Genomic DNA, 22453 nt, shown 5'->3' with positions numbered 1-22453 from the left:
TTTGGTTTTGAATGGGGATGAAGTCTCCCACTGTCCTCCCCGAGAGCAACACACTGTCTGCACTCGTGATACCATGGAGCAGGAAATGTAAATGGTGGTGTGTTGCCACCTGGTGATCAAAGTAACACTTGGAATTGGTTTCTCTCTTTCTTTTTCTTATCCGAAATTACATATATAATATTTTGTATGATTATCACTATAGCATTATTTCATTTTTATGTATTTAATTGTTGCAGGATTGGAGCAACAGGATATTATTATATTAGTCTGCATTTAATGTCCTTATATTGTACATTTCAGTTTATTAAACTTACTGTATATTGTGCAGTATTCCTTTGTATTGCACCTTTCCATTTGTTTTCTTTACCGTATGGTTTTGCATTACTTTTGTATTTATTGTATATATTGCTTATCTATTTTTTTTTACTTATTGCATCTTGGGGCGGAGATAAACGCACTTTCGCTTCTTCTGTTTGTCTGGCACATATTGCAAAAAATTATAGTAAAATTTGACTTGACTTGACTTGACTTGACTGGTCCAAAGAATCACAGTTGCACACATTCATTTTTGATCTTATCTAATAAAAAAAGAGACAAATTCTGAGTGAAAAAAAATAATAATTGTGTTCTTGTTTAGTTCTTTTTTCTGCTGATAAAATGGCCGCTGATAAACGAAAAATAAAAAAATAAAAAATAGACGAACGTACTCAAACGAAAGGCGGACTACATTTCCCATGAGCCCCGGCGGCGCCACCGTCCGTGAGGTGAAAGGTCGCGTCGCCTCGGTGAGGTAACAACAAACATGGCGGCGCTCGGTGGCACGGCGCGGCGGCTCTTCCGCAGCTACTCGCGGGTGAAAAATGTGCAAAAAGGCAAACACGCGTCGGTCGGAAGTGTCGTGAGGACGCTGTGCAGCGGCGCACAGGACAGAGGTATGTTTCCACGTTATGAATATTACTCTGCATGAATCGCTGCCCGGTCTGTGACGCTGACCTTGCTGCGTGTGTCGTTAGCCTCCCGCAGTGCGCTGGCCAGAGTCGCATCACATATCTGAGAATTTAAATTGGAATGACCTTTTGGCAGCGATGTGCACATTGTAGGAAGTGTTAAACCTGTTTTTACTACTCCTTATAGTGTCTTTATGAATTCGGCATTGCAGTTGTCTTAATTAATTATGGTTAACTTTGTGATGAATCCCCCAAAATATTGCAATTAGCCTCAGTGATAGCGTTAACTTACCTTGACAGAGATCAATGACAGGAACTGCGATTTTAAATAGTAATTTGAAAATGTTTTTTGTCATCGTAAGAGGTGTTGCCCTTCGTAACGTTGAGAAGTTATTGTTTTATCTGGGGCTGCAACTAACGATCATTTTCATTATCGATTAATCTGTTGGTTATTTTCTCGATTAATCGATTAGTTGTTTGGTCCATAAAATGTCATAAAATGGTGAAAAATGTTGATTGTGTTTCCCCAAAACTCCAAGATGATGTTTTGTTTCGTCCACACACCAAATATATTTAGTTCACTGTCATGGCCTGTAGAAATTATTACATTTAAGAAGCTGAAATCAGAGAATTAAGACTTTTTTTTCTTCATAAAAACCACGTGATCATTAATCGATTATCAAAATAGTCAAATTTTGTTTTAATTAAATTTTGTAATCGATCAATTTTTTAACTGTTGCAGCTCTAGTTTTATCTGCTTCTCTTGATAGAGAAGCGACAGTTAGACGTGTCAACATCTGTGAAGAGATTGGTCCGTGTCGTTAACATAAATAATAATAATAATAAAATAATAAATAATAAAGCAAACTCCTGATAGCTTTGTTCCAGCCCAGCGTTGACCATGTTAGCTCGTTTTAAATTAGCTGGATAGTTGTTGGGTGTTGACTAGTGTCATTTTCTCCCCAGGCCTCTCGGACGTCGCAAAGCCCCAGTTCACAGATCCAGCGGTGCAGGACATCCTCACCAGGATCACGGGCCTGGACCTGCAGAAGGTGTTCCGACCCATTCAGCAGGAGCTCAAGCCGCCCACGTACAAGCTCATGACGGACGAGCAACTGGAGGAGGTGCCCCTTTAAATACAACGCTTCATCACACGTCAGTCACGCTAATCGTATATTTGTCTCATCGGGTCACTCGTGTCTGCGCTTTCCAGGCGCTGACGGTGGCCACGGAGCGGGCGAAGCAGCTGCTGCAGATGCCCCCCGTCCTACCGGAGAGGAAGCCCATCGACGACGTGCTCTCTGAGGACAAGATCCTGGATGGCATGGACACGGCGAAATACGCCTTCACAGACATCACGTACAACATCCCGCACAGGGTACGCACGCACGCACGCACGCACGCACGCACGCACGCACGCAGGCAGGCAGGCAGGCAGGCACGCACACACACACACACACACACAGCTTTCATTTTGTGTTGTCGTGTGACAGTGGGCGTAACATGGCTGATTTGTTGATCTGTGGCAAAGCACAATAAATGAGTCGGTGCAAGTTTTGTGTTGCATTTGCACCTGTAGTTGTATATGTAAATTGGGGGTGCTCTAGCATTTTAGATTGTGTATTGATTTTATAATTTGTCAAACTCCGTAACTGGTACACAAACTTATGTGATCATAGCTGGGTTTTTTTATTTTACCTTATACGTGTAATTCTGTTAACTTAAGTGTCTCGCACACTTAGATTTATGACGATTAAGCTTGCAAATCATTTTCAAAGGCTCAATTTTGTCCTCTTTGTTGATGTTTGCATTGCTCAAATCTGTCCCATATCTTCACACATTGTATCTGCTGTGTTGTTGTTTTTTCAGGAGCGGTTCATCGTTGTGCGGGAGCCTAACGGGATTCTCCGGAAGGCGACCTGGGAGGAGAGGGACCGGCTCGTTCAGGTCTACTTTCCAAAGGAAGGACGCAAGCTCACAGCACACCTTCTCTTCAAGGAAGAGAATCTCAAGGTGGGAGAGTCTTACAATGTTGATATTTCTGGATCATTAGAGGCTCGTGGTACTCCCCGCCACCTTCATTGCTAAAACAGTCCCAGCTCTCGTGTCTGGATCTACCCTAAAATTTAGTGGGTTCTTTCTTGGCCCATGTCCCATCCTGTCACTAAGTTTCCTGGAAATCTTTTTTGTTTTTGCATAATTCTGCTAAAAAATAACAAACAAACAAATGGGCAGGGGCAAACACTTAGCAGATATAACGGCCAAAATACCTGTAAGGGCCAAAATTAAAAAAAATAACATTCTAGGTGTATTAAACCCAATTTTATTTCATAGTTTTCTTTAATTATACTAAACCCTGCTTGATGTGTAATTCAATATTTAGTTCATAATATGAAATATCGCTTCATGAGTATGAAAGAAGAGTTACAAGTCAATAAGAAATTGTTTTAATCTTACCTGATTTGTTGAACCAGTGAGGAAAAAGTAGGTTAATCGCATTGACAATAATCAACATTATGACCAGTGTAGCAGAGTTATTTGTATTCTACCATAATGTATACATAATTCTAGCATCAAGTTTTTTTTTTACTTACTACCGTATTATTACTACAATAAAGTATGTCAGACCATACATGCCTGAGTATTCTGGTGTCTAGTTTTCATGGGATATTTCTGACTGGGACGTGGATGTGATATTTATATGAAAAGTTTCCTGCAAGTTCTTTTGTAGTTGTATAGCATATTATGCTTATTATGCTTTGTATAGCATATTATGCTTTGTATAGCATATTATGCTATACAAATGTATTTGTATAGCATATTATCACACACAGAGGTTGTTCAATGGGCTGTACAGAAATAAAAGAAACATTAAAAGTACAGAGAAGAAGCACGAGAAAAAGGGCAAAACATTTTTTAAAAAGTATAGAAATGATCCTCCCTGACTGTGTCGCAAAGCTGTGATGTCAAGTGACAAAAAATCGGTATCTTCCCACTCTTCTGACCCATTCCCACTCTCTCTGTCTCTCTCTGTTAGTTGGTGTTTTCTCAGGACCGGCACGAGGACGTGTTGAACCTGTGTCTGGTCCAGTTTGAACCAGACTCCGCAGAATACATCAAGGTAAGTCGCCATCGAGCTTTCTTGTTATTTTTACCCCATCACCACCTTCACCAGAAAACAACAGTAGAACACAGAGAGTCTGTGCGAACCGTGAAGTTCCCCAAGTCAGTTTCTGTATTTCTTTGGGTCATCCGATATGTGAGCGTAAAATGGAGGCAGGAGGTGATCTGGACATTTCTGAATTGCATGTGAGAACCGTTCGGCCGGATATCTGCAAACAACAGAGAGTCGCTGTGAAGTGTTGTCATGATGAATCTCTCCCCTCCTTGTCTTTAGATACATACAGCCACATACGAGGATGTGGACAAGCACGGAAAATACGAGTTGCTGCACTCCACCCGGCACTTCGGCGGCTTGGCCTGGTACCTGGTCAACGCCCGCAGGGGAGACGGGCTCATGGTGGACATGCTGAAGAGAGAGCTGTGAGTTTGTCTGGAGCGTGACCGTCATTTTTTTATTGTAATGAATGCTCAGACTGGCAAATCGGAGTCTTATGTTTGTGTTGGTTTGTGTGTTTCCAGGTTCCAGGATGCTGTGAGCCTTGTGTCTCTGTTCCACATGGTCCACCCGCACAGCGAGTCGGCCCAGGAAGCCGCCAGCCAACAGGCCACCGGTACCGACCTGCTTAAGGTGAGGACGGCTCAACCCTGAGTCTGCCGACTCCTTGCTCCTGTTCTCACTTGGCCCTCTCTCTCTGTGTGTGTTGCCATTTGATCCTGAAAATTGTCCGGGTCGTAGAAGTTGTGTCCCAAGGGCACGGAAGGTGCATCAGGAGTCAGCGTAGCTCTTTTCGAGGTCGAGACAAGGCCGTCTCATCTAAGGTTTCTTGTGCGGGAGGCTTGGGGTTCTTCTCCAGCGTGGGAACTGCGGGGCCAAACTCGGGACACATCAGCTCTCGTTAGCGCTCGCAGCCTCTCGGCCTTGAAGCGGCGGGGAGGGACATTGGGAGTGACAACCGATTAAATGTAAAAAGGTTTAGCAGCAGGAGACGCGGGTGTGTGCGTCTGCTAGTCACTGTCACGCAACTTAGTCACGGCCGTTTGTGGAGCGTTTTCCTGTTTTTCAAATCTGCCACTTCAACAGTTTATACAGTGATTGTAGAAATAGTTTCACGCACAGCCCCCCAACTCAAAGTAATTGGCGTGACCTTTTTCGGAATAACTCCACTTTGCTGACCTCTGACCCTTGTCCCCCTGCAGATCTACGCCCAGAAGGAGTCGCAGAGGTCGGGCTACATTGAGCTGGCCCTGCAGGCCTACGAAGAAGCGGCTGCTCAAGAGTCTGCTGCCTGACAGACAGACTGCCCCCACAGTAGAAATATACAAATTCAACGACGAGGATCAGGACTTTCACTTCCTGAAAGACGGACAGACTGAAACTTGTATTTAAGACATGACAGAATTCAATGTTCTTTCAATAATATGTAACATGTGCTTCTTGTCTACGAGGAAAGCTATTCACTTCTCAGCCGTCGATTTTTAGAACTGGCTTTGAAACATACTGTACAATTCACAAAGTTTGTCATTTATTCACGTATAACAATTATCTGTGTGTGTACTATATTTGGAGCTTTGAGTGTTGAACGATGTACATAACAAAAATAAAGCGGCATCTTTGTACATGTGTGATGTGTTACTGTGAGTTGTGGATAAACACACACAGGGGAGGACTTTATTGAGATGCGGGCATTCGAGTCCCTACTCAACTCCAGACACTTTGTACCGTTTTAGCCTATTGGATAAAAATGAAAGCTGTAAGTCGAGTGTTGTTGTTGTTCCTGGCTTTGAGAAGGAAACATGCAGCAGGTTAAAATATCAAATAAAAAGACTAAATACAGAAACTAAATGGGGGATTTGTCCTAGTGCTTGGCTTGTAATGTGTACTATTTATTGAAAAAGAAAAAAACATGGTATTCTGAAGACACGGGCAGCTTTGTCTCACAGGCATCCTAAAAATCTTGCTCTGATGAGTTGGAGTCCAGCAGTTGCAGCATGATCGAGAAAAGAAGTAAAAGAATTTCCTCACTTAGCTTTGATAAGACCGTGATCAATAGAGGTGTTAGATGATGTATGAGAAAGAAGATGTGTAGTTAATGGCGCAGAGAAATGGGGGAACGTTTGAACCCTTTTTATTTTTAAAAGTCATTTAACACAAATTGTCTAGATGACAGCAACATTTAAAAAAAAATGTAATGTAAACAAAAGCTTCACACATCCGCCTGGCCTGGAATTATTTTTTGTACATGATCCTGTGTTTTAAAATACATATGCACCTCGGCCTATTTCTATTTCTTAAAGGCACGTAACACTGGTATAACCCGTGTTTGGAATAAAAACCTGGACAAAGTCAAACCTAGTTAATAATGTCTGCAGATTAAATGTAAGATGTCACCTGATTTCTTGGATGCATTTAATTCCTGCTGTAACATTAATCTTGTAGGAATCAGACTTTGGTCACAAATCAGTTTAACATGAATATTTCAGAGAGTTTGTTGATTAAGGCACTTTAGTGTGTGGACAGTTTATTTAAGTTTTTTGGTCAATGAATAAGAACCTGGAATGGTCTCGTCCCTCTTCCTATTCGCTCAAGAAATCGTCGTCCAGGTCGACGTCGGTGGTGTCGATATCTTCCAGGTCAAAATTGTCCAGATCCAGATCATCCAGGACCTACAGGTGGGAAATATATAAAGGGTGGAAGTCAAGAGGTGTGGCATTAATGTCTACATCATAATCATAATATAATTTAAAAAAAGAAGTGCTTTACCTCATTGTGCATCTCCACCTCGAGCTCCTCTGCTGGTTCTTCATCTCCCTCGGGACCCGGCCGAGGGAGAGCAGGAGGCTCCGGGTCGGCCTCGTGTTTTCCTGTGGCCTGTCCCCCTCCTCCTTCTCCTGGTGCTTGAGCTGATTCTGGCTTTATCGCTGGCATGGGGTCTTCGAGGGGGTCCAGCAGCGGATCGAGGGCAAACTCTGGAACCACTTTAACTTGCACCGGCACATCCAGCGCTGAGCTGTCCGTGTCTTCGAAGAAGATGAGCTCCTCCACTGCTACAGCTGAGGCTGCCGCTTCCGAAACAAGTTCCTTCGTAACAGGAGTTCCTTTTCCTGCTGCTGCTGCTGTATCAATGTTGGATGGTGCTTGGAAAGAGATTACATCTTTTTCCAGCTCGTCATAAACTGGCATTTCATCTGCATCGCCTGCGGTGAATACGACATCCTCGGCGGCTTCTTGCGTCGCCACGACGTTCTCTGTTGTTGCCTCAGTGACACGCCTTTCAGAGACGGAGGCAGCTTCAGCTCCCGGAGACATTTCCTGGACATGCCCCTGAGCTGAAGACGTGACAGCCTCTACAGGTCCGGACTGTGCAATCTCTGGCTCTTTGGGGGTGACGTCTACGGCGGACCCCTCTGACGTGTCTTCCTCTGCGGAGGCTGCTTCCTCCTCCTCCTCCAAAGCAGCGATGGTGTCATCCCTCATCGCTGCCACCTCCGGTTCGGATGCAGGCACCTCAGCGGACGCAGAGTCTCCTTGTTTCTGCTGCTCAACGTGCTCAGGTGTCACGGTGACGGGAAGAGGAGAAGCTGCTGATGTAACCGTTTCTTCTTCTGTTGTTGAAACAGGATCGGTAATCTCCTGTTTCAGTGGAATGGGCTCCTCCGCGGCTGCTGCTGATGCTGCTTCTGGAGGTTCTGCTGCTGCTGCTGCTACTATGAAGCTTTCATCCATGCTCTTCACCACTTCCTGTATCAAGAACATTCAGGATGACCGTCACATTTTACAGCAACAATAATCAGTATTTTACCCACGAGACAACTCGTACAAGACGTGTTGCTTGTAGTGTTGCACCCACAGATTATTATCCCCTGATTTTTGTGGTTCCTTTCAGCTCTTTGGAGCTTTTTCAGCGTCTTTCAGCTCACTGTTTTTATTTTCTGGCCCACAACTTTACTTATAAAAAAAGCCTCTATACTACACCACCTGGAAGCAGACAAAGCCATGTGGTAAACGGGCCAGATACAAGAAATATCTTGAACCAATCTGACACTGGCTCTTTCATGTTTTTCAAGCTCTATTAAAAATGTCTCTTTGTGCATGAGAGATGACAATTAAGCCTTTATGTTAATCGGATGGCATTCAATTCAGACGTGTGCTGTCACTAGGCCGGAATTAGTAAAGACTGCTGTTGTGATTTATGTTAAAGTGCCATCTTACAATAGGGATTTAGATTTGCCATAACATTTATGTAGGGAGGATTATGTCTGAGGGGGGGCTATGCAGAGACGACTCTGGTCCTCACCTCTGGCTCGCTGACAGCTTCTTCGGACACAAAACCTGCAGATTCCTCCAGAACCTTTCGCTCCTCATTCGGCTGAAAAGTAGAGAAACAGGCGACATGTGATCTCGAGGTAGTTGAAAATCAGTGGATGCTTTAACTGCAAAACATGATTTGAGAAGAGGAGTCCTGATTCAACAACAGTGCACATTTATTTAGTTTTTCCCTTGATTGTATTACAAGTTTTCTAATCCTGTTCCTTTTGAATTCCACTGACCATGATGAGGGGGTATTCTGCAGCAGCTCTGACCCCGACATGAGTCTCCTTCAGGTACTGCTCAGCCAGCACGGCTTGCTGGAGGCCAGGGAACAGGTTGCCGTAGTGGGCGGGGTCAGCAAGAGCATCCGCTGCCTTCGGGTTGACTTTTGACAGACTCTCCTTCCACAGATTCACAACCCTGGAGGACGAGGAGGAGAAGTGTGTACGGCTCAGAGATGCATAATGTATATGTAGACACGGATATTGAACGGCATCTTAATAGAAATAACTTTACCGTGACACATGGCTGGGCAGATATGTTCTTGCCAGGAATGCAGCCTCTGGCAACCGATCTGTTTTGATGAGGAGGTCCAGACATTTGTCCAATCTGGGCGAATATACGGACGACAAAATTGAGGAAATAAGAAAAGTTCAAACCTATAAAGGAATTCAAACCTCCACACTCCTCAAACACTCACCGTCCTTGCATGAAGTAGGTGAGGAAGGCCACGTTGGTCTTCCCGGTCCTCTCTGCCCCCTCGGCCAGTTTGCCCACCATGTGCGTGTTGCCCGAGGCGGTGGCCAGCAGCAGTAATCCCCCGTAATCTTGGGCATGGTTCAGACACTCCTGGGCCAGGCTGAACTGGCACTTCGCGGTGGCGAGTTCTGCCAGCTGCTTCCACTTCTGCTCTGACTGGAAGCCCCCACATGCCAAAGTGCCAGAGAAAGTCAGGGGAGCGGATGAGATTCATCAGCCTCCGCAACGACACACTGTGAAGCGGTTCAAGTACGAGATGCCAGGGTTGTGACTCACCCCGTCTGATTCGATATACTGCTCGTTATCCTGCATATTACATTTCATCCGAAAATATTTTACCATTAGATAATGTACACACAGTACAAAGTTCTTCTGTTGCGTGTTTTGTTTTATATGTGTATTTAGCAGTTGGACGGCCACATGATTGCAATGAAATGAAGTAAGGGCATTCGTGGTCCCCCCTAACAATATTGGCGATGATCCACTGACCTTTCCTGCAGCGCCACCCTGAGGTCGACATTTGTGGTTCTGAACAAGACGTCCAAACAACTTTTGGCGAGATTTCCAGGAAATTTGCTGCATGCAATCTTTTCTCCGAATGAATTGCAATAATGAACTTCATTAATAATAATTAATAATCTAGCCTCTATTTGTTATTACAGAACTAGCCATCACAGTGTGATGTCATTCTATTTGTGTATGTGTGTGTATATAGCTGCTTTCAGACATGAATTAAGTCTGGATATTTACTGCATGCAAGACATTTTTTCCGTAACTTAAAATGTCCAAGAGCTAGTAAAAAACTGCTTGTGGGTCTGAACGTCAACACGTAGACGAGATGCTAACTAGTAACCAGCGCTGTGAGATTGTCAGCATGTCGATGTGAGCATTTAGAATCAAACACTGTGCGTAAATACAGCCTCACAGAAACACCAGCGTGGTTGCGGTACACTCATGTTTTTGTATGCGTGCCGTGTACACGTGCGTGTGTGCTCCGAACCTCTGCCTCCAGGGCCAGCTGGTGGGCAATCTCCAGCTCTCCCAGGTGCAGAGCAAGTTCAAACTTGTGTTCTGGGTCTGTGGACACAGCCAGGGCCTGCTGTCTGAAACCCTGCACGACAAAACACATGGAAACATCTTGATTTCACTTTTTCTAATTTAAAAGAAACACAGGACAACTCCACCTGGCAGCCGGAGGGTCTGTAAATCATGAATTCATCCTAATCCTGAACCGATGGTCATTTCAAGCAGACATGTGCGAAACACCGCCTTCCAAGGGCCTTCCGAAAGTTGGGACGCAAGCATTACTGTACCTGCTTCTCCAAGAAGTTGGCTACCCTGGTCCTCTGCTCCTTGGGGATTGTGGGCAGAACCTTGTCGGCTGTGCCGAAGTCCCTCCTCATGACGGCGGTCTGGTACTCCAGCACAGAAAGCAGCAGGGAGTAGCTGACGACGTTCAGCTCCTTGTCTCCGAGGTAGAGACGATCGTCCTTGGGGATGTAGCCTAGCAGATACATGGTCCTACGCCGGAGAAAATGGTAGCTCAATGAGAACATTTTATGGCTGGATATGGATAATATGAGAAAGATGGAGGATTCAAGGGGACTCAAAGCTATAGAGTAGATTAGTAGGCATCGCATGGCTGAAATGCTGATGGTGGCAGAACGCTGAGACACATTTGCTATGTGCTGTTGCCCAACCTCATGAACACACCAAGACAACATTTATGAATGCAGCGTACCTGTCCATGTGAGCAATGGTGATGATCTCTCCTCCAACATAATAGTTGAGTCTGTTAACAGAGTTGGTGTACATGAAGCAGTCTCCCACCCACACTCCGGTCTTCACCGACTCTGGGATCTCCCCCAGCACCTTGAAAACAAGAACTTACTTACTCCAGATTATCTGATTTCTCCAGAAAGTCAAAATGCTTGATTACAGTGAATTGCATTCAAGACCAATGCAACACTGAATAAAAGACTTGTGGTCTCCAACCTCAAAGGCGCCCTCTATTCCATCTTCAGTCATATTTTCCTTGGACTCCATGGCGGCTGCCACCTTCTCTGGCAGATAGCGAAGCACAAAGAAAGACTCGTCCGTGGCGATACACAGCAGCTCTCCAGAGTCGGACCAGAAGATCTAGAGCCAGGACGACAACAAAGACTGTGAGAGCGTCGAAGCAATGGTGAGAGTAGCTGGGACGGTACAGCCGCCGTGAGAGTGCGACTCACATGTTTGGGTTGGATCTCGATGCGGCGGACTAGTTCGGCGTTCTCCCAGTCGTAGAAGGCCAGGCCGCTGTTCGACCTCACTCCCAGTAAGAAGCCACCAAAGATTCCTGTGGGGTGACAGGACAATATGCATTACACACAAACACACACAGACAGTTTACTCATTTCATACGGCCACAGGAAACGAAGCTCACCTTCAGCCCCAAAGTCTGGTTTAAAAGACTTCTTAGCTTTAAAGTTCTTAAAGACTTTGACCAGACTGTTGCCTTCCCTCACGGCATACCTATAAAAATATAATGCACATCATTGAATTAAATTTAGATATGTAGTTTTAATCCTCTCATCTAATGCTTCCAAAAGAAAGCAAATACGTCCAAAAATGTCAAACTATTCCTTTTAAAGGTGTCCGGTACTTACTGCGAGGAGTCGTGCGCCCAGACAAACTCTTGAGCCGGGCCAAAGCTCTTGTTCCTCAGGGCCATGGCGGTGTAGATGATGTACTCCCCGTCTCCGCACACCATCACGAACCTGCACAGACACAAAGAAATAAAATGAGAATTTTTAATATCTCAAACAAGGATGATATAATACAAATAACCACAGCGCGGGCCAGCGAAGGCGGTCATGCACACCTCGTACCTGCGCTAACTACGGTTGGAAGCATACCCACTGTACAGTCCAGGTTTAATTTGGACTAAAATCACTCAATAACCTGCTCCGGAGGTATTAATAAAACTCTTAATCCAGATCAAATAATACCTGTAAGCGTTTTCCTTACAGACCCAAATGTGAGGGAGATGAGGAAGAACGTGACTTCCTTGGTGTCAGCTATTTGCATTTTAATTTTTTTGTTGTTAAAAAAATTATCAAAGTTTTCATACATAAAACAAAATGCACCTACTACAAATTGCTTTTGGTTAAACTTGAAGCCAACTTCACAGAAGTAGATGTATGACAGGTTGGACTATTTATAACTAAATAATTAATAGACTGGAAAATTAGTTTTTGGAATATTTTCGATTGCACATCCTATAATAACAACACTGTATATATTCTTCTTACGTTGAATACGTTATTTAGATTTTTGTTCTTATTTATGACTTTTTTTTTTACTGATGTTTCTTATATTCAATGCAAATTTCCCCATCGTGGCCTTTTTTTTTTATTCAGCATAATTTATTTAACTGTATTTAGGGGAATGCACTTCATGAGAGGCCACTCAACACAGACCCACGGCCTGGTGTCTCACCTCCCGTTGGGGCTGTGCTGGATGGTCTGGGGGTAAATCTCGCAGCTGCCCATGTCTTTAACCCCCAGCTGCAGCCTCTCTCCATCCCGGACCTCCGTCTCCCCCATGGCCTTCAGGTTGGCCTGCTGCACTTCGGAGTGGCGTGCCCACATGATCTTCCCGCTGGAGTCCATCGACATGGCCGGCTCCTCGCGACCCAGCTGAGACAGAGGGGAAGAGGGAACCGGAGGATGAGATGCAATGACAGGGGACTGGTGAGGCGCCTTTTTTAATAACACAGGTGGACAAAGTGCAATCTGCTACATCATTTACTCCACTTAAGGTTATATTATTTGGCTGCCCATAGCTGCTGTTGGAGGGTAGAGAGGTCGTGTCCTCTATTTCCTCCGGGGATTTGTGGGGATTTACAACCCGGAGTGTTATTTTTACAGTTTAAAATTGAATGTTACAGCCACGATTTTCTGTTCATTGACACTATTTTTGGAGTGAGTCAGTCTTAATGGGCCCCACTGAAGGGGAGGAGGCCCCCAAGAGCACATTGATTGGGTCAGGTTCAAAAAATGAATGGCTCTGAAGGCTGAAGTACAGAGAAACTGCGCTGACTAATGATTATCCCTCTTAATTGAATTAAAATGAGTCAACGTGTGCTAATATTTAAGTCTGCGCACTCTTCTACAGATTTGAAGTTGCAGTAAAGTCCCCACAAAACCTCTTCTAATCCCGGAGCACTTCTTATGTTAAAAGCGCAAATCCATGACCTTTAATCCTTTCAAACGTTTTGTAAATTCGGTCATCTTCTTCAGCAGCTGCGGCTCATTTCACTTTATATCGCTTGAGGCGGTCTATTAAATTGTAAGGAATATGTACACAACGCTCTTGGAGACGGTGCTATATACAGGACAAGAGGAACAGTTTACCTTGATGATGATGCTGCCTTCATCGTAGCCCAATGCCACACTGTTGGAGCCCGGCTGGCCACATATGCACCACACCCTCTCCATGCCATAGTTGAGTGTGTTTTCAAGTCGGTAGGTGTTGGAGTGCCACACTCGAACAGTGCCTGCGGAAACAGTTCACATTCAATACAAGTCGCTGCACTGATTTTGGGCTTTAGTTTTGCTGTTTGTGTGTGTGTGTGTGTGTGTGTGTGTGTGTGTGTGTGTGTGTGTGTGTGTGTGTGTGTGTGTGTGTGTGTGTGTGTGTGTGTGTGTGTGTGTGTGTGTGTGTGTGTGTGTGTGTGTGTGTGTGTGTGTGTGTGTGTGTGTGTGTGTGTGTGTGTAGTTTTCACAACCCACCGTCCTCGGAGCCTGTGAGGATGATTGGCAGCCCGGGGTGGAAGCTGACGCAGGTCACATTCTGGACGTGACCCTCCAGGGTCTGAACGCACGTTTTGTTCTGGCGGACAATGAGACACACAAGCACGTATAATGTCACTGACAAAACTGTACTATGCTTTTCTTTTCTTTTTTTTACATCTAAACTGCTCATATTATCAATATATAACAATCCACAAAACAAATGTGTGCTTATGCTGTCTGCGACACTAAAGTGTGTGTATGTAGGATTTATGTCAGAATGTCACTCAACAGTCTCCTTAAATTCAATCAAGCTGCACTCAACTACACACACTCCTAGATATCAGTCCTCTGCATATGCCAGATATTTTAAACCAAGATCCACGAATCATTCCCTGGGAAATTGATGAAAATGTCAAATGTGTGCGTGTGTGTGTGTGCGCGTGTGTGTGCAGGTACCTGATAATCCCAGATCTTGACAAGACAATCATCTGCCCCTGATATGAGGTAGGGCTTATCTCCTCCACTGTAGTAATCGATACAGTTCACTCCCTTCTCGTGTCCCTCCAGAGTGAAGTTCGGAGTCCTGGAGCCGAGCTGCCACACCTACGACGGGCGTTGAGGGTGTTTTTGATCGAGCAATTGCAATTATGAGTTTGTTAATGGTGGAAGTCATAGGACTGTAAATAAAGGATGGGCGACGCGTCGCCACTTCCTCCAGTTGTACAAAAATGAAAATAAAATATATACGGACACCGGCATCTTGCGCTTTTGGTGTCATTCGGAGCCAGAGTCTGTTCAGTGGTGATCGTGGTGTAGAGCCACGGTATCAAGGTCCGATACACGTGCGTGCGTGTGTGCGTGCTTGCGTGCGTGCATGTGTGTGTACCTTAATCGTTCTGTCCAGAGAGGCACTGGCAAACTGGTTGTTGTCTTTGGGGTTGAAGACGACCTGCATGACATAGTGAGTGTGACCCTCGAACACCTGACTACACGTCCACTTCCTGTCCCAGTCCCACAGCTTGATCAACATGTCGTCTGACAACACAGAAAACCCGACAATGAGCGTGTGCCCATTGTGCTGTACCCGTCCCGTCCCTCTTACCCCCCCCAATCTATAAACGTCAAATGCAGTTCTTTCCTACCACTGCTGGAGAGGATGTAGGGCTGTGTTGGGTGGACGGCGATGCAGCGGATGTAGTCGGAGTGAGCCTCGAACATGTGAACTCGCTCCAGAGTGTTGTAGTTGAACACGCGGATCTGCATGTCATCCTGGGGGGGGGGGGGCAAAGTCATTCATCAACATATCGGCCAATTAAAACAAAAGGTGATCACTGTAGCACCATTGCAGTACCACAATGACTCTACCCAATTCCCCATGGGCACCAACGGGATACCAATCCAGCCCACAACTTTCACAAATACTTTAACAAAAAGGACACGACATTCCAAAAAAGGAAAAAGGTCACAGGTCACGTTTGTTTGCGAAGGGTAAAAGGTCCACACACCTCCAGTTTTAGGATTTTAATTTGCGTTTTGAGCACAAGGCTCTTCCTCGAGAATTCCCGACGCCATCTTTAACTACCCACAATCCGTGTTAACCAACACACGTGAGCTATCACAACAGTTATCAGCAACACAAAAAGGAGCACAGAGTTCGTATCCCGTCCTCTGCGTGGACGTTTTCAATGAAGATATAGAGCAAGTGAATCGAACTGATTTGACTGAAAGGTTTCCCGTCCTTTCTAATTTCTTGTCAGAAGAGACAGACGCAGTAGGTCGACTTGAAATGCACCGTTGAGACACACATTGGGAGTTGAACGGTTGAAGCACTTACTGCTCCGGCAATGATCCAGTGCTTCCTGGCCACAAACCTGGCCACTCGGACAGGCAGCTCGCACATTTCGAAGGTTTTCACCATCGTCTGAAAAACAAACCATCACACACATGTGGTTTTAAAAATCAAACGGATAATCAAAAAGCATATGGATGTGTGTGTGTGTGTGTGTGTGTGTGTGTGAAGGGACGACTTGATGAGCGATAGATAAATGAAGGGACCGGGTGACGTATTTGACCTGTGACTCATGGTTCCAGACCACCACGCCGCCGCTGTACAGGCTGATCACCATCCACGGCTCGGTGGGGTGCAGGTCCACGCTCTTCACTCGGTCCGACCGGGCCGTCAGCCGCCGCTTGATGTCCAAGCGCAGAGGCTGAGGGAGAGACGGAGACGATGAAAACAAAAAAAAATCCATAAAAACATGAACACTCGCCCTCTGTGTCTGAGAGGCGTTAGAAACATGGGAGCTCTCCTCAAAATACATTTTCATGCATCGATGCTTACAATGCTGAAACGTCTCGAATCACATATATTGTTATACAGTATTGGTTTTGGGGATAGATATGGGGGGGTGGGGGGGGGCGTGTCTCTGGATACCATTCCACATTTAATATGCATGCTTGCTCCAGAATGACTCTAAAAGTCTTCTCATGTCAGTGATGATCCACTCTTCATGTAAGGACTTAAAGTTAAAGTCAAACATTAATCCTTAGAATTAAATCTAATTATCTATCTATTTATCTAATTATCTATCTATCTATCTATCTATCTATCTATCTAAGTATGTATCTATTTATCTAATTATCTATCTATCTATCTATCTATCTATTTATCTAATTATCTATCTATCTATATATCTATCTATTTATCTAATTATCTATCTATCTAAGTATCTAAGTATCTATCTATTTATCTAATTATCTATCTATCTATCTATTTATCTAATTATCTTTCTATTTATCTAATTATATATGTATATGTCTATCTAATTATTTATCTAATTATCTATCTTTCTATTTACTTAAGCAAAACTTTTTTTCTCCTGTGCAAAACTAGGAGCCGGTGCCACTTTCACATTGTGGCTCTGACACTATGTTGCACTCGTCTCATTTGCATTCGGTCGCAGTTCGTTCGACCACAGTTCGATCACAGTTCGATCACAGTTCGACCACAGTTCGACCACAGTTCGACTTGTGCGACACTCTGAATGGAGTCGGAGGTTAGAGGTTCGTCCTTGTTTGCGTCCCGCCGACCAGATTAACGCGACAGAAAAACACCGTAAACAACAATTCGCAAGTAACGTGAAAGTATTTGTTCTCGTTTGTTCCGCCTACCATGTTGAAACTCCACGTCAGTGTATCCTGGAAGAGAGACCGGCCTGCTTGCAGCCCTCGTCGGGCTTCTTCTCCACGGCGATCTGACCGGAGGAAGTTTTCTAACCAAGTGAGCGCTGATAACACAAAGGGACTTCCGGTCTGGCGTTTCACAATAAATATCCGAGGTGCTCTGAATTTTTCAAACAAACTACATAAAAAAAAAACCCATTATGTATATGTTGCGATGCGGAAGCAAACACGTCAAAAGATCGAGAGCCATTCAACCGTAGCAAACCACTAACAACTGAATTTGTAAATCTCACCAATCATTTAGAAAAATAAATTGTGAAAAAAAAATCACCAGTATTGTGATAATCAGAGTTAATTGTTCTGTGGGCAACATATGATCCACAACAACAGAGCTACAATAATGATGCAGATCAAACTGTAACAATGGACATTGATTCAATAGTGACAAAGCTGCGTGTAGAGGGAGTGTGATGGAATGAATAACACATGGTATAAATGAGTCTATATATACAAACAGTTTGTGGTTTATGTTCAGTATATGAATGTGTGACAGTGGAAAAATAATGCAAATTCATTCGCAAAACATTTTTGTAATTCACCACGATGGCACGATGTCACATTATGATGATTATGATTATTATTATTATTAGTACTATTATGTCACTATTAAAAGTTGTTTCTCAGAGATAACCACCAGGGGGCGCCGGTTCTCCGGTTGTTGCGGAAGGTGGAGGGCGCATGGAGATGACGTCGGTACAGGAGCGCCAATCAAAAGCTCAACGGAGGGAAAACACCCGTGGATAAACTAACGTGACTGACGCCGAAACACACATTGTTTGTTTGTTTCTGTCATAAACCCGCGGATGTTTTCATGATAATCATCATCATCAGTCCCGTGGATTTCCGCAGCCGGTTCCCAGTTCTCCTGGGAAGAAGATTGAACGATATCAAGGCGTGTACTTCACGTACGTCACCGTTTATCTCGTCACGTTGCACCTGTATTACCTATAATTGTTATAGAAAACTTTAATTTTTTTGGTGATTATTTGTTATGTTGGGGAACTTTCAGCTTTTCCACGTCGCTCTTGTTTATGCCGCGAGCTGTAAATGGAAACTTATGCGAACAACATATTTTTTAAATATGCATTTGATAAAAGAAACAAGATGTATGTTGCTGCCCCTATAATCTATTGTGTAAATGAAAATAGTAACTGCGCTCTGCCAAAAATTACAATTTCGTGGCGACCACTTTCTAATAAGTGTTTCTATTCTTAGGTATCAAATGTATTTTCACCGCCGTAAATTTATATAACACTTATTCTGAAGGCAATGTCGCCTGTTTCCGGTTTATGTCGCTGTCTGACTTGACGCAGTTCATTTTGGCGACGTGGATCCGTCTGCGCTTCCTGTATGAGCAGCAGAGAGGCAGAACATGTTGTACCTGCGAGCTCGTACTGCGCTGAGAAAACACACACACACACACACACACACACACACACACACACACACACACACACACACACACACACACACTGCCTGCCTGCCTGCCTAAACACACACACACACACACACACACACACACACACACACACACACACACACACACACACACACACACACACATTGCCTGCCTGCCTGCCTGCCTGCCTAAATACACACACACACTGACTGACTGCCTAAACACACACACTTACCGACTACTACCTAAACACACACACACACACACACACACACACACACTGCCTGCCTGCCTGCCTAAACACACACACTCACCGACTACTACCTAAACACACACACACACACACACACAGACTACCTAAACGCGCTCACACACACAAACACACACACACACACACACACACACACACACACACACACACAGACTTCTACCTAAACAACCCACCAACTTTACTTTACAGTCATGTATTTGCAGATGGAAAAATCTGGCTCAGTATGATTTATTTTTTTTGCCTCATGTTTCTCTTCCTGAGAGTTTTCAGTTTGAATGAGATAACACATATTCACGTCATAATTTTCAATGGAAGACAAGTAGAAGCGGTATTATGGTGAGTTTATTACAGGTCTCCACAGTTACATTATTAAAAATAGACAGTGACGCGATGCGACACATGGCGACGGGCAGTTTGGGAGCAGATGAGGTGTGTTACTGTGTCTTCTTGAACGCCTGGAGGCAGACTTTGTCGAGCACAGTGATTTCCTGCAAGAATGGACACAGACCTTTAGACACCGCAGTAGAGTGTGATGCAACCGACATTTCTCTCGTGGTTACACAATCGCGTTTGGCTTAAAAAAAGCTGCACGTTGTAGATAGTGATTCATTAACTTAAAAAAAAAAAAAAAGATCTATTGTTATTGACCAAAGGTTATTGGAGACAAATCGGTGAGGTCTAATAAAAGAGTGATCGGGAAAGATTTCATCAAGTGAGTGGAAGTTTTGTGGCGCTTAAACACACAAACACCTCCTGGTCAAATAAATAAGTCTCTTGTGACACTTTTTTTTCTTCTTTCTCTCTCACCAGGTACAGCATGTCTCCCTCAATCCAGTGTTTCCAGCCGCGGTTTTCCTTCTCCCCCTTCTGAACGCACACCAGCTTGTCCCCATCCCAGGTGACCGTTGTCTGTTACATCACCACACACACACACACACACACACACACACACACACACACACACAAAGGTCAGGGCATCTTATAATCACATTTGTGATCACACATCATGATCACTCCTGCAACACCCGGGGCGCACAATTTGTTCTAGAGGAATTTCAAAACAAGTCCAGTAGACCCAGTCCCACCATGACTTTCCGGTTGTCCAGGCCCTTGGTGTGCTCCTCGAACTCCTCTCCCACCGTGAAGCTGACGTCGTAGTTCCTGAAGGTGCTTATCGTCTTCGACTCAAACTTGTCTCCGTTCTGGACGATCACTTTGGTCTGATGCAGGTGGGAGGCGATCTTCCTGGTGGCGAAGTCGATGTCTGCGAGGGGCAGAGCGGGGCGGGTATACGTGTCAGTGTGGAAGCATTTTGAAGACCAGTCGGTCAGTTCGGCAGGTCTGAGGCGTAATCTCTATCCGTATGTGTTCAGGCTCACATCCACAGACACGCATGACACAACCGAGCCACTGTTAATTGTGATTCCTCTCCCACTGCTCCTCTTGACAGTCTCATCTACGCTTTACAAATGTCCTCGCCTCAGAGTCTGAAAAGGCCAGATTGTGTTTCTCGGCCCCTCGTTCAGCCAAAGAGATTCACCCACGCTGACCGACCGTTCAGATATTCATATATCCCATACGCCCCCTAAAGTAAAAAAAAAAAATTCATTTTCATTTTCTTGCCATCATTCTTACAGACGCTGCCCCATATATTTACCCATCTAAATGATACTCTTGACCCATTTCCATAAGGATGTCATTTTCCCATCCGCAAGATGGAAATGAGACTAAAGGGGATTTCGTGTGAGCCGAGTGCGGCGCGGTTGTCTTATGAATTGCAGATAGAGTCATGAATAATGAAAGTGTTTCTGGGGCCCGATCATTGACGCGGCAGACGGAGGAGAAGCCGAGCGGAGCGCTGGAATCTCTCTCCCTCTGTCTCTCTCTCTCTCTTTTTACGTGACGACCCGCTCCGCTGCCCGATCCCGGGGTCGGACTCTGTCTTCGCTTTATTTCCGCGAAAATCAGGAGGAACGAGAAACGCAGAAAGCAGCGAATCAATATTTATCTGCCGTGATAACGGACGGCAGCAGCTCATTGGGGAAATGAAGCGGCGCCCATGGCATTCCTCTGTCTCTCCTCTCTCCTTCTCTCACTCTGCTGCTCTCTCACGCTGTCTGTCACGCTCGCTCCAGAGCTTCTGCTCGGACCCTCGCCTCTACTTGCTGGCATCCTTTTAGAACCTAATCCCTCTGATCGATCCCTGTTCCGCCGCTCTGCGCCGTAACGACTATGTCATTAGGTCTGGAGTTCAACTCACCGAGCGCCTTCATGACGTCCTCAAAGTTGTCGTTTCGCACCATCTCCCAGCGTCCATTGTAGTCTGCAGGCATTTTGTGTTGTGAGGGGTCTGCCTTCAGGGTTGAGCTCGACACACTGACAGAGAGACGGTTCAAGGGCCCAGCCCTTTTATATACACGTGTGTGTGTGTGTGTGTGTGTGTGTGTGTGTGTGTGTGTGTGTGTGTGTGTGTGTGTGTGTGTGTGTGTGTGTGTGTGTGTGTGTGTGCGCGTGCGTGCGTGTGCGTGTGTGTGTGTGCGTGTGCGTGCGTGTGCGTGCGTGTGCGTGCGTGTGCGTGCATTGTGCGTGCATTGTGCGTGCATTGTGCGTGCATTGTGCGTGCGTGCATTGTGCGTGCGTGCATGTGTGTGCGTGTGGACCAAAGGACAGAATCGGCCTGATAATTCCCGCCGCGCGTGCGTTTGTCTGTCACGTGAAGTTCAGATTTACATGCGTCGTGTGCATTGCGAACACACACTCCCTCTCATACTGGCCGTATGTATGGTGCATGTGATTTTTGTTTAAAACAACAACATTTTAGCCGCCGTCATGTGCAGTTTCTACACGTGCGTCTGTATCGGTTCATTAAGTGAGGGGCACTTTCACTTGGATGCACTTAAAAGGTCGGCCGGCTTTCTTTAGCTTCATCAATTACTCATTCTAATGCACTGAGATGGAGGGACGATGGAAGAAGAGCCGGGGCGGAGTGCCGATTAACTCATTCATTCATGTCTTCTTCTTCTTCCTCTTTCTCTTCTGGGCCTTTTGGGTGCAAAGACTCCTCTCAGTTTTCATTGTTGACTCAAATGCAACTCCAAATTCAACCCCAAGTGCTTCGTTAATCTCTCTTGACCTCAAGTGCTCTTAAATAATCATTCCAGGAAGAGACGGCATCCTTGTATCAGCTGGAGCCACTTTATTGGCAAAACAGTTTGAGCGTTGTGTGCACATGCAGGAGTGTGTTTGTGTGTGTGTTCATGCCTGAGCTGCTCACGGTTGGTTTATGCAAAGTTCCTGCGCTTGGTTTGTATTGAGGCTGCATCTATCCACTAGTCCGCATGTCAAATGTGAAGCAGATCTCGAAATGTCGTCTGTTCTTTATCTCTCTGAGACTCTTTCTCGGCAGCAGCCATTATCAGTGCAGTTTGGATTTCTGTCCGAGGAGAGGAGGTGCTCTCAAAGGGCACATGAAGTTTAAAAAGAGCCTTATCTGGCCTACTGTATCTACACTATGATGCCATATTTGACCTTGTGCTGATGTGGCTGTATCTGGAGGGTCAAAGGTGTGGCAGGCGACTTGTGTCAGGACTTATCAGGGCGGATAAGGCGTCTTTATCTAAAGTA

At 45.1% G+C, this 22453-nt stretch overlaps 3 protein-coding genes across 3 annotated transcripts; 1 reads left to right on the top strand and 2 right to left on the bottom strand.

The window, feature by feature from the left end:
* The first annotated feature begins 775 nt into the window (after positions 1-775).
* Positions 776-5689, top strand: mrps22 (mitochondrial ribosomal protein S22). Its single transcript, XM_035622919.2, has 8 exons — positions 776-932; positions 1914-2071; positions 2161-2325; positions 2817-2960; positions 3985-4068; positions 4345-4490; positions 4590-4698; positions 5268-5689. The coding sequence occupies exons 1-8, from the start codon at positions 803-805 to the stop codon at positions 5358-5360; spliced, it is 1029 nt and encodes a 342-aa protein (XP_035478812.1). The 5' UTR covers positions 776-802; the 3' UTR covers positions 5361-5689.
* Positions 5690-6180: 491 nt separating this feature from the next.
* On the bottom strand, positions 6181-17203 carry LOC118299315 (coatomer subunit beta'-like). The gene is made up of 22 exons (XM_035622918.2): positions 17088-17203; positions 15989-16126; positions 15751-15837; positions 15059-15185; positions 14803-14951; positions 14373-14519; positions 13914-14013; positions 13536-13678; positions 12619-12818; positions 11787-11897; positions 11564-11652; positions 11370-11476; positions 11134-11277; positions 10880-11010; positions 10452-10659; positions 10139-10249; positions 9080-9294; positions 8896-8988; positions 8619-8799; positions 8366-8437; positions 6832-7809; positions 6181-6734 (listed from the first exon to the last, which is right to left on the bottom strand). Exons 1-22 carry the CDS (start codon positions 17088-17090, stop codon positions 6645-6647), a joined length of 3624 nt encoding a protein of 1207 aa, XP_035478811.2. The 5' UTR covers positions 17091-17203; the 3' UTR covers positions 6181-6644.
* Positions 17204-19153: 1950 nt separating this feature from the next.
* On the bottom strand, positions 19154-21245 carry LOC118299865 (retinol-binding protein 2). Its single transcript, XM_035623944.2, has 4 exons — positions 21090-21245; positions 19915-20093; positions 19637-19738; positions 19154-19317 (listed from the first exon to the last, which is right to left on the bottom strand). Exons 1-4 carry the CDS (start codon positions 21160-21162, stop codon positions 19264-19266), a joined length of 408 nt encoding a protein of 135 aa, XP_035479837.1. The 5' UTR covers positions 21163-21245; the 3' UTR covers positions 19154-19263.
* Positions 21246-22453: the final 1208 nt, after the last annotated feature.

This window comes from Scophthalmus maximus, chromosome 11 (genome assembly GCF_022379125.1).
Source record: "Scophthalmus maximus strain ysfricsl-2021 chromosome 11, ASM2237912v1, whole genome shotgun sequence".
NCBI lineage: Eukaryota > Metazoa > Chordata > Actinopteri > Pleuronectiformes > Scophthalmidae > Scophthalmus > Scophthalmus maximus.
The sequence above is the reverse complement of the archived record's forward strand: the minus strand, read 5'-3'. Positions and strand labels throughout refer to the sequence as shown.